This window comes from Coenobita brevimanus, chromosome 33, assembly GCF_032717465.1.
Source record: "Coenobita brevimanus isolate Jiangsu-jjx chromosome 33, ASM3271746v2, whole genome shotgun sequence".
Taxonomy (NCBI): domain Eukaryota; kingdom Metazoa; phylum Arthropoda; class Malacostraca; order Decapoda; family Coenobitidae; genus Coenobita; species Coenobita brevimanus.
This window is the reverse complement of record NC_136986.1, coordinates 21,855,017-21,868,040: the sequence shown is the minus strand read 5'-3', so window position 1 is coordinate 21,868,040 and position 13,024 is coordinate 21,855,017. Positions and strand designations below refer to the sequence as shown.

The window sequence follows — 13,024 nt, the reverse complement described above, 5'->3', positions numbered from 1 at the left end:
TCGCCTCCCCACCTCCCCTGGCGACATATGACCCTAGCACCGCCAGGTTTTATTTTCAATCAGTCAACCCCACCTTACCTCGCTTACCCTTTCTCCTACCTAGCTACAGCCTGGCCTTGCAACACAACTCCTGGTTGTTTTTTTCTATTAGATTTTTCATTGCAATGTGCCCTATGCACTATTCTCATACTAAAAAAAATTATGTAAAAAAGGGAAAAGGCTAACTAATACTGCCATTGGCCATGGAGTAGTTAATTTATCACCTGGCACCCAAATTGCACTTGGTCGCTAATTTTCCTTGTCCATTACCCATTGAAATGTCCCTTATGCCCTATTCTCATACTAATATACATATACATATATATATATATATATATATATATATATATATATATATATATATATATATATATATATATATATATATATATATATATATATATATATATATATATATATATATATATATATAAAAGGGAAAAGGCTAAGTGATACTTCCATTGACCTGGAAATAACTAATTTATCGTGTATTGTCTAGATTTCCTGCTATCCCCACGGGAGGGGCACTACGCGGTCCAGCCATCCCCGCGGGTAAAGGGTTAAAAACTGGTCAATGAACAAACAAGTTAATGAAATAAATTCTACATGACAGCACAAACCTAAGGCAAATACCCAAAACTTCACTTGGGAGGGAAATCTTCATTGACCTCTTACATTCCTGGAACAAGGATATTGAAAATTACCTACACCCAGCAGGTACTGGGGGTATATCCTACTCCACTGTGCACTTCAGATATTCGCTACTACCATCATGGAGCAGTAAGTGACATGAACTCACCACCACACTTGACTACTCACTGGCACTGAAAAAGTCAAGGACGGCCATGCTGCTGCCAGCCGTCGTTCATGGTGAAACATGAAATGACGTCATAGCGTGAAGTAGGAGCAACCCCCAATACCTAATGAGGGCTAGGGAGTTCGGCTTCAAAATCAGTATAGGAAATCTTTCTTGACCCCTATGAAGCAAGTAATCTTGTTAGGTCTGGAGTTGGACACCAGAGAAATATGAGTGCACCTTTCTCCAGACAATGTATGTTACAGTACCTTGGGGAAAATTTGTTTAGGACAATTTATGCCAGCCTGAAGTAATAAGGACATGGGGAATCACTGCTGTGGGCACTGAACTTATGTGCTTTCCTTTGGCAGGTTTTACCACTGCCACATACCACGGGAGGTAAACGTAATCCCATCAGAAAAGAAGATGCACTTGAGATGTGCTCCATCCAGTCCCTGCCAGCCACAGAAGACTGCCTTGATTATGGATGGTGCCAGATTCAATTAGCTCACGATCATAATCCAATGCCTTAGACTTGGGCTGGGTCATACTGTCATGAGAGAGGCACCAACAGCTGGGGACCTAGACAGAGACAGGGCATGTCAGACATATGTCAGGAAGCTAAGGGTAGTCCAAAGGGACAACGAACTGGTAGTGCATTGCATCAGATAGTATGGCACGTCAAGATCTGAGCTCTTACTGGCAAAGACAAAACAAATCTAGCAGCTCACTCACCATTGCCGTTGGTCCCTGTCGGCTCAGGATATTCTGGGGAGAAGAAAATGAGGGCCAATGCATACTCTCGGTTTAAGTTGGCCTCAGTTGAATGCACTCTCTGGAGAGGTATATTCATCTAATTGGTTCTCAGGTGGGGCCACATGCAGGTGGACCTCTTTGTCACCTAAGACACAGTGCAGTTACTGCCCAACCTATCCAAGATGCACTGTAGGTCGACAGGTGGCCCAGATGCGACGGAGGAGGACTGGATGAAGTGGACACTCGTATATATTTCCCTCATTTGCGTTGAAAGTTCTCCTAAACCTAGTTTGCAAGCAGTCACGATTGGGAGAAATCTGATTTTAGCACCAGAGTGCTGCAAAGGGTATGTCCCAAGCCACTGCCTTTGAGGAAGGCGTGACTCACCAACCCCCTAGCAGAGAAGCTCCAATCAGCATTGAATCTTTAGGCATGGTAATTCTTCGGTGGGTTCTTACCTTCTCTGAATTTCATGGAGGATATGCCAAAACATTATGAGCCTCCTCCACCAATCCATCTGGATTGCTTTCCTCTGTTTCTGAGCAGAACAGGGAGACTCAACAGAATCCCTGGTCCTGTCATTTCTATTGAGTTTGGTACAGAGGAAAGGCAGGGTGGGGACTGTCTCGGATTTGTGCACTGTTCCTAGCATGCACTATCTTTGCACAGGATGGATTGGCGGTGTCCCTATTTGCTATCTCCAAGGTCGTTCACAAAAAACGAGAAAGAAGACTTCAGGTTTGCTCCTCTCACAGTCCCAGCTTGTAGGATATGTGCTGTCCACCATCCTCTATGGCGTCTATGCTCAATAGCAGCGCTTAGGCAGTACCCAGAAGTTTCATTAGGCACAGACTGACGTGAGACATTGTTCTGTGCAGATTCGGGTGCCCCTTTTTTTCAGTGATGGGTACTTTCTGCTACAGTGGTTCTTAACCCGTTGAGAGCAATAGGCCTCATTTGGGACTTATCAGAGTCGAAAGTGATAAGCCTCAAATGAGCGCGATTTTCAAAGGCATACCAAAACCACACCATGAGGAGTAGGTGGCTGAAATTTGTATGGGAAATGGGGGCAGGTGGCAACTCTCGATACCACCCATGCACTGCCCCATATACGCTCAGAATACACGCACGCTCGTGGACATCATGGAGCGTGCACTAGTTTTCCTCCCGTGATGCCGCCAACCCCACATCAGGCGCTAGGGCAGCGTTTATTAACCTTTCCCGACCTCAGCACCCCCTGTAGTCAGGTCTAGGCAGTCCAGCACCCCCTAACTCTGGCTAACATCTGGTTACTACAAGGATAAAGTAAAGTGAAGTGCAGTACTGGTTGATCATTTATATTGTTCATTCTCCAAAACAAAAAACAATGAGGATGCCAATACTATTGGCAAAAGCAATAAGAAAAACCGAAAAAAAAGTAAAAAACATGGAGAAACTCAAAGATACACAGCAGGGTAATCAAACATACATTCATCAGTGCGATTTTTGTTGTTGCTTATGTGGTGCTAGTTTCTCAAATCAAGGCTTCGTGTTGGTCAGAGCCACCCTTATATCGTAGAGCAGCCAACCTTGAAGACTGTTCCGGACAGTTGTTTTGATCAGGAGCATGGTGGAGAATGCCTTCTAACACAGGTAGGTAGTTGGAAATGGAATGACCATCTCCAGCAATGTCCTCGCCAGTCCAGGGTATACTACCAACTGATCACACCAAAAACCAGACAGCGGTAATGTTCGGAATTTTGTCTGACAACCCTGGTTCACCTGCAGATCAATAAGCTCCTCCTTCAGGTTGTCAGCATCACTCATGTCTGCCAGGAAGGCCTGCTGAATCCATTCTGGAAATTTATGATCCTTGGGAAAGTACTTTGCCATGGTGGTGTCAAGGTGCGAGAGGTGAGCAACAATATTTTCTACAAGCATGGGGCTGATTGTCTTATCCCCCAGTTTCTCTCCAATGATTGGAAAGCTTCCCACACTCCCTCCCTGGATTCAACGCTTCCAGAGTGAGAGCTTCTTCTTGAAGGCTTCTACCGTCTCTGTACAAACATTATTACTAGCAAACATGCCTTTCATGGACAAGTTGAGGTCATTCAAATAACAGAAAATATCTGCCAGATAGGAGAGAGAAAGGATGAACGTTTTGTCCTCGAATTTTTCAGCGAAGTTACTCTGATACTCTCAGAGAAATATTGCAATCTCATCATTGAGCTCTGCAATACGGGTCGGGTTTTCCCACGGGAGAGCCATCGCACTTCTGTGTGGAAGGGAAGAACTTGATGTTCACTTCCCATCTCCTCACAAAGTAACTTGAACACTTTGTGGTTTAAAGGAAAACTCCAGATTCTTGAACACAGATAGACAGAACTTCTTTGAGGTGAGGCGGCAACGTCTTTGCCACCAAAGCATGGCAATGGAGAACACAGTGCTTCACATTGATATCTGGTTCCATATTCTTTAACAGAGCAGCAAAGCCAGACCTATTCCCTATCATGGCTGGGGCACTATCTGTGCAGACCGACCCTACCTTCTCCCACTTGATCTGATGCTTTTCAAAGAACTCGTCCAAGAGTCGGAATATATCTGCTGCTTTTGTCGTCATTTGCAAAGCCTCGCAGAAGAGGAATTCATCTTTAATTTCACCATCCTTGATGTACTGGGTATACACAATCAGCTGACTCATGTTGGAAACATCAGTTGATTCATCCAACTGCAGACTAATGCAGATGGGACTGTCCGTAATCTCCTGAACAATCTGGTCCAAGATGTTGCAGCTCATATCTGCAACTCTCCCTGCAATGACGTCATTGGACAGAGGCACGTCCTTCTTCTTCTTGGCTGCCTTTGTTTCCAGGACCAGTTCTACCATCCGAATGGTGCATGGCTTAATCAGGTTTCCCGGAGCCGAATGCGAAGCCTTCTCCCTGATGCACTGGTATGACACCTCATAGGAAGCTTGTAGAAGTGGTTTCTGCACTGGTTTGAATCCATATCAGGGTAGTGTACCTTTCTGGTCATATCTAGCCCCCTTAGCCTGCAGAGCCTCGAGAGTTTGTTCATGTTCTGCAGCTAGATGCTTCACCTGGTGTTCTGGGAGTCTAACAGGCTTCAAATTAGAGTTGCAAATAATGAAATGGTAGGTCATGAATTGTGCCCGGTCTGGTCCTCCACGGTCGTCCAGGAGTGCAGTGAAACCATACATGACACATTCGTCACTCCATTTGCGTGTCTTCGGCACTGCAGAATCACACAAACCTATGGAGAAAACAAAGATGCTGGTAGCAAAAAAGCACCAATTAAAATTATTTTGACCTTCAAAATTCAATCTATTGGTGTTTTGACCTTTGGTAACACTCTCGTAAAAAAAAGAAAGAGAAAAAATAACTTAAAAAAAAAACAACAACTACATATTAGAGATGTTAACAGAGAAACAGACTCAGACGAACACATATTCTTAATACACCTTCGGGGGTGTAGGTAATGATATGTGTGCAGTTTATAGTCAGGGAATGACACCTTTAATAAAAACAGCTGAAAGTCTTAATCAGGGTAGGCTCAAACATTTTCCAGGCCAATTAAATTGGTGTTGGTTTGGACCAACGTCATCAGTCCATTCACTTATGAAAAAATGATGCGACACATTGGAGAGAGAGAGAGAGAGAGAGAGAGAGAGAGAGAGAGAGAGAGAGATGTTGTATTAGTGAGTTATGAGCGAATGAAGAATATACCTCCCAGTGCTCTTACCAGTATTACTGGAACTTGAATTTAACGCGTAACTCAAAGATACAGGGACTGTACTGTACTGCTGCACTGCTACTACGCAAGTACTGCTGGGATCGGCACGGTCTCACGTCAGGCATCAGCACACGTATCGAACGTGTACCACAAACTTTGCGATGCAGACTTCCTACGAAAGTGTGGAATGTTTGTACAAATTTAGTGCTTTTCATCACCATGCTAAAATGCGTTAATACAGTTGAAAATTAGGTTAAAGTTTATGAAATAAAAAAATAAATATATAGAATACATTTCTCAAAAAGTATCCCTTCAATACTGGTCACCGCGAGCTAGGAAGAACACTGACATTTTACCGCCATGGATGCAGCATTTCCCAGCACCCCGTAAAATTCATTTCAGCACCCCCTGGGGGTGCTAGCACCCCAGGTTAAGAAACGCTGCTCTAAATCGTTTGTGATCTTGACATGCGAGGAAAAAAAGAAATTAACTCTTCATTAGTCCCGTGAGGTATTCAAGCATGGTTAGTCTGGTGGGGTGTTACAATACCCCAATACAAAATACATGTTGTGTTACTAACATGTAAAATATATTAATACTGGCACTTCACCATATCTCTGGAATCACTAATGAAAAGATTGAATGCCTTGTAGGTGGTGTTTATTAATTTATAATAATAATATACAATGAATTATAATATCAGTAAAAAAATAACAAATGGACTCGTATCTCGTTTGTCAGGTAAACACACACAGGAAAATAAATTTTATGATTTTTAAATCAGTATAATAATAAACATTATGCAAAAATAAGATTAAAAAAACAATCCATCTCACAATATGATCAAAATGGTTAGTTTGATGGGTGACTGGACACCCTAGGGGGGGGGGGAAGTGCCTCTTCCTCTCACTAAAGCAGAGGCAGGACTAAACCAATGCACATGCTCCCTCCCCTTACTGAATTAGGAAAGTACTGGAACGGAGAGAAATATTCGAATTACCAGCTAGGAAATATGAGCTTTTAAAAAAATTTGGGGTGCCAAAACACCCCACCTGACTAACGAAGGGTTAAATAAGTGCAAGCGAATACAAGTGAAAAAATAAAACACAATATAGGTGATGGAAAGTGAAAAAGTGAATAATAATATGTGACACCTTGATTCTTCTTGTGTGCTATGCGATCTATCAGTGTAATCACTCGGGCCTAGAACCCCTTACCATGCACATGCCTTGTGTCAAACCAGGAACTGGAAAAGCGCCTTTTATGCACGTTGTCCACATGCAAAAAAAAAAAAAAGAAGTGGGAGAGAGCACGGATTCTCAGTTAACAGGTCAAATGAAATGTCCAGTGCAATACTTAGGTGTGAGCTACAGTCCGTGATCCTCAGTATTTTTGTACCTGTCAAGCGTCAAACATTTGCAAAAATTAAACAGTGTTGTTTTATTACCTCTTTCAGTCATTTTAGTATGCAGCTGACTAAATGCAAACTCCCCAGCCTTGTCATAACACCAGCTTTGAAGATGAACGTGAAAAGCCTGTTTATGTCAGAGGAGAGGGGGTGTTTACGTTATTATACCCACCCTGCTTCACATCCTCCCCAGAGGTGATCTGGCGTTATGAGAAGGAATTTTCTTGCAAACACCTGCATTGAGCAACACTAAGGGAAGAGATGGGCTTAGGGGGTATGGGTATGAGGGGATTGTACACGCGTTTGCCAATTTTGTCAATGGTTTGGCGGGATTTATTTCCGCGAATTTGAGGATATAGCTCCTTGCCATTTCCAGCAGAAGTGAAGGGAGGTAACCTTACAATTAACTAAATGCGAACATCTTTCTTGACATAAACAGGCTTTTCGTCTTTGGCTTCAAAGCCAGTACTTACATCAGTGACAGCAATTAGAAGTAAAGGCATCTGTTAATTTATTAGGGAAGTGCATTACATGGATATGAATCTTTACTTCAGACACAATAGCAGTACCCAAATATACATTTGGATGCCCTTTGAAATATTTTCTTATTACATTTCAAATAACACATATTATTTTTACGAAGTATATGGTAGGTGGGCGTGGCCACCATCCATTTGCTCCATGTAATGAATACCTTCTGGTGACTCTGCCCTCAGTGACGAGCCAAATGGTTTCCTCTAAAAGGCTACACGATCCTATCAGGGCTTGCCACACTTGCCTTGAATACTGGTACTTAGTATCCTGGCTCCAGACCCCTATCTTACTAATGAGGAAAGGAATATTGCAAGGCAGATAGATGAACCTTCTACATTGCTAAAGCTGATTGCCCTCACAGATACTGACCCTAAGGATGATGAAGCGTGGTCTGCTGCTGATCATCATCTTCTTGGATGCCTCATGTTATGCAAGGAGCTCTCTGCTTACACCTTTTGAAGGTACAGTTGCTTAAAATACACACACATTCAGTGCACACATAGACCTATATGCATATATAGTAATTCTTCTATGATTATCAAGTAATTATCACTCATATATAAACTGGTCTCATGCTATACCTTCTTGGTGTCAACCAACACGTACCTAATTTCCCTTGTGAACCTGTTCACCGGATCCTTTTTCCCCATGGGCCTGTTTTCTTAGGACCTTTTTTCCCCTATGGGCCAATTATCTGCCACTTACCCAGACCTTTTATCTACCATTAATTTCTCCATGGTACTTATACCTCCCTCTGAACTTGTGTTTCCCTTATACCAAATCCCTCTGTGGACTAGTTTTCGTCATGTAGTTATTTCACTAAATTACTCATTTACTACATGGACCTACTTCTAATCTTATGAAACGTTTTTTCCACAGGCATATATTTTCCTGGACAGACGTTTTTTCCTTCATGGATGAAATTCTTCAAGTAATAAAGTTTCCACAAGAGACTTATATTCCCACAGACTAATTTCCATCCCATGGAATAATAATAATCATAGTCATAATAATAATAATAATAATAATAATAATAGTAATAATAATAATAAAAATAACTAGAACACAGTAAAATTGTCCGAGGAAAATTTTCATAAAGAAAAACTTCTCTCAGCGTTGCCTACTTGAAGCCGAGCAACAAAAGGACCTTGAGGTCAAAGCCACTGATATTGTGCATGTCACTTTAGACATCACAGTCTAGTAGAATACCAAGACTGGTAATTAGGTGACTTGCGGAATATATGGAAAAGTTCCGTTGTTTTACCCCAGCTGATTTGAAAGAATAATCAACCAATTAGAACCATATTCCTTTCTGCACTGTCTGCCCTAAGTATATGTTGCAGTAAAATTTTAGCTTCCCAGTGTTAAGAAGTGAGATTTGTCAGTTAGGTAGGCGAGATGTTTCTCGACGTTTCCCGTACCATAGGCTAGTTCAGGTACGAGTCAGAGTTGCCAGTTTGCTTGTTGTTTGAGTGCGTAGTTATTTTGTAAGTTGTACAGTCTTCAGCAAAAATAGAACAACCGGCTCGACGAGCAGGTTGGTATATGTGGCACCGCCGCACCCCCAGTTTCAACCCCTCCCCTCCCCCTCCCTCGGTCCCATTCATTTGTCTGTCCTCCACCCTCCCCACAATCAACTGCAAGAGAGTAAGTCTACTCGCATTGTCTCAACCGCTCTTCCATCATCCATCTGTCATGGGAAATAATGGTTTTGTTTTGATAACGAATAAAATGATATTACACAGTGGTTTACACTGTACACCACGATCTGAAAGCATGGTGATATAAAATAGTATTATATTCATATGACAGTGAGGTCTGTAATCATAAATTTTATCAGTTTGACGGTAGTATCCAGTCAGTGTGTAACATTAAACAGTCGGAAGCTATAAGTGGATGTTTGTAGTGGTCGGTGGTGAGGACGGGGAGGGGAGCTGGTCGTCACACGTTGTGGTGGGGGCATGAGGATAGGGAGTTGGGCCCGGGGTCGTAGGCTCTGCCTGGGGTGGATAGTGTGTGTGTGTGTGTGTGTGTGTGTGTGTGTGTGTGTGTGTTTTACACCAATGTTAATAAACACGTCTTTATTATCACCATGAAGTGTGCATTACAATATTGTCCACTGCGCCATATAATAGTGATATTTATAGTTTATGATATGGCAAATAAGCATTTAATGATCAGGACTAGTTAGACCGTATTTTCTAAATGTTACTTAATCAGATATGCAGTGCAACAGCGGATTATAATACATTAGTTTGAACGTAGCCTTTAACTCTGCAGGGTAAGTCAGGCTAAAACACCAGATCTCTAGTAAAACATTCACAATTGTCGCTATACCACATGTTATTGTAAGGCAACTGGAACAGGGCGATAGCAAAGGTGGTGGGTGGTCCTATTCGGTGCTGACAGGGTTACATTATCACTCCCCCAGTTACCCACAACATTCCATTATCATATAAAACCAATGTCTGACCCCATTGTTTCATATCGTTTTAAAATATGTTCTTAAATAACCGGTAGTCAGTTAGTCTTCCTTATTAAATATTTGTGTAACCAAAACCGTTTGCCCATTTGAACATCCTTCCCTCTCTGAGGCAAATGATGTTTCGGCTGACGATAGTTAATGGGAAAAACCATGGCCACACAGAGACAGAGGAAAGTAGTAACAGAAAAGGTAACCTAAACATTTGCTGCTCTACACCTGGGCGTTTATCAAGGCATTCCGCACTGCGGTCGAGGAACCAAAAGAATCCCTCTGACTTTTGCTACCAGGAATGTATGGACCATGCTTGATTCTGACCAAAACCCAGGCCCACACCGTAAGACTGCCCTTATTGTCCATGAACCGAAACATAAAAGACTGACACTGCTGCTGTACCTGAGACTTGCCTCTCAGGGGAGGGCAAACTAGTAGAAGGAGAAGGGTATAATTATTTCTGAAGAGGGTATTTAGACAACCTACGATAGAAGATCCAAGAATCATCTGTGGTTATATCAGACATGCTGATGGCCTGGCACAAACCTCTTTCTACAGCCAGTATACAACACTCATCAGTGCCTATACTCCAACACTTGACTCTGAGGATACTGGAAAAAATACTCGCCAAACCGCAACTAGTCACACGCCCACAAATGCACCGTAGACCATCTTCCAAGAAACTAAACTGTAGTATTATAACGGATTCAGTAACTTGTAAAACCTTCCCCAGTGCTTTTACAGACAAGTTCTCTGTAAAAGCACTGGGGAAGTATTATATTCATATTATATTCATATGACAGTTCAGAATGGGCGAATATTGAGACAGTGTTTCACGGCACTGCAGAAGAAACCCTAGATTTCATCTCTCACAGCCATAATAACTGATTTGATGATCATGCTGAGAGCATACATTACCTTCTTGCAATGAAGAATAGAGCACATAACTAGTTGACTCATCCTAGCTCCCTAACCCTAAAAACTGAATTCCAGAATCTCATATGTAAAACCCAGATGAAACTGCCGGACATGGGGAACAAATGGCGGACTGAACAAGCAAAAGAGCTGCAAAGGCTAACTGATATTTATGTCCAACATGGAGTCTCTAAGTCGATAAAAACTATCTGAGAACGAACCAAACACAACATAGCCACTAGATGATCATGCAAGGGAGAGCTCGTGAAAGACGTCACCTGAAGCAGAGCTCGTGAAAGACAAGCAAACAATCCTAGAAAGAGGGACACAAAGCTTCAATACTTACTGAACTGAAAAAAATCCAGGTTAGCACAATATCCTTGACAACATCCCAAATGCTCCTCAAGCAGCAGATCTCAGTGTCCCACCTATACTTGCGGAAACTGTTCAGGCCCTTCGATCTCTACAAAATAACAAAAGCCCTGGCACTGACGGCTTACCATCTGAACTAACCAAAGAGGGTGGCCAGTTACTCCACCAGTGCCTCGATAATCTCATACTATCTGGAAACAAGAACGAATTCCATCTGAATGGCTTACATCTGATGTTGTAACCATCAACAAGAAGAAATGGTACTGCTCAAATTGTGACAACAGTAGAGGAATCTCCCTCCTGGTGAATGATTGCAAAATACTAGCCAAGATAATGTTATCCACACTGACAAGACACCTGTCTGAGTCAACACTTCTTGAAGCACCATATGGATTTTATAATTAAAGAAGTTCCCATGGTATGATCTTATGATTTTTGTTGCCAGACAGACACAAGAGAAATGCCAAAAGCAGGACTTTGAATTGTATATTGCATTTACGAGTACTGATCTTGCAAAAGTATTTGGTACTGACAACAGAGAACAATAATGGAATGATCTTTCAAAATTTGGAGTCCACAAATTTTTTTACAGTCCTGAAGAGCCTGCATTGACAACATGAAGGTTCATGTATCCATAGGTGGGAGCAAATCCAAACCCTTCAAAGTGTACGTGGGGGTAATGCAAGGATGTGTTCTGGCTCCTGTCATGTTCAACATCCGTCTCACTTCAGTCACCATTTAAAGTCACCAACAAATGAATCCTGATGATTTAATAAAAATCCAGTTCCGTCTAGACGGGAACTTATTTAATCCTAAACATCAACAAGCAAAGTCAAAGACTGAATTGACTTATTTCCTACAGCTGATAAATCTCCTATCCTTGCACCTACTGCAGAAGCCCCATAACAGAGTATTGATATCGTTTCTAATATATACCATGAAGTTGAATTTCGGATAAATGTCAGTAAAACAGAATAAAATATCACAGTGAAACAACCTAGCAGAGCCTCATTCATTCAAGATTAATGGATAAAATGTAAAATGGGTGGAGAATTTTACCTACCTTCGATATATGCTCACAGATAAACATAACACTGATGCAGAAGTCCTTGTATGAATCAAGAACATCTAAGCTTTTTCTGGACTTTTTTTTTTTTAAATGTGCTCGACTCTGGGCATAGGCTTCACAGCCTGCTTCCAAGGCCCATTAGTCCTCCTACGTATCATACACCTCTACATGTCACCACTTCGGCGCTAACACCCACTGTCCATAATGAATACATGCTTGGGCTGTATCATACATGACTGGTGTACTGGTATTAGCGGGGGTATTTTTACGACATGTCAGCGGGTCTTCTGGTAGATCGGTAAAGTCTGCTGTACATGTAATTCAAATCCTTAGACTGTTCCCTGCCCCAGCGGGGATTTGAACCTGGGTCCGGTAGGACCGTAGGCCACCTGTCTACCGATTGAGCTACCATCTGAGACCCAATGTCTTTTAATACATCAGCCTGAAAATCGAGACAAACGTTTCAGTGTATACAGCTGTATGCCTCTCCACCCTCATATATGAAGCTGAATCCTGACCTAGTTACAGGCATCATATAAAACAGATTGAGTCATTTCACATCCAATACGTACAACGCATCCTTGGACTCACATGGGAGGATAAAGTCCCTCGGTCACAAATTCTCCTGTGAGCAAAGCCAACCAGCACAGAAACCATGTTGTCTAAAAACAAGCTGAGCTGGGTCGGATGCGTGTTCTGCATACTACTTCCAAGCCAGGTTCTGTATGGCCAACTTCCTGCAGCACGTCGCAAGCCAGGGGGACAGAAGAGATATAATGATCATATAAGGACAACTCTGAAGAAAGGCAACATCTTACCAAAAGATATTGAAACCAATACCTCGAACACATAACGACGGCAAGCCCTCTGCAGCGAAGGAGCATTTCAACTTGAAGAAGCTCGGAAACTGGCCAGAGAAAAAACATA

At 42.2% G+C, this 13,024-nt stretch overlaps 1 protein-coding gene across 1 annotated transcript; it reads right to left on the bottom strand.

Annotated features, from left to right (window-relative positions):
• Positions 1–3,914: 3,914 nt before the first annotated feature.
• Positions 3,915–12,754, bottom strand: LOC145395821 (protein FAM200C-like). The gene is made up of 4 exons (XM_080269353.1): positions 12,689–12,754; positions 12,461–12,539; positions 4,595–4,843; positions 3,915–4,564 (listed from the first exon to the last, which is right to left on the bottom strand). The coding sequence occupies exons 1-4, from the start codon at positions 12,752–12,754 to the stop codon at positions 3,915–3,917; spliced, it is 1,044 nt and encodes a 347-aa protein (XP_080125479.1).
• Between the last annotated feature and the right edge of the window lie 270 nt (positions 12,755–13,024).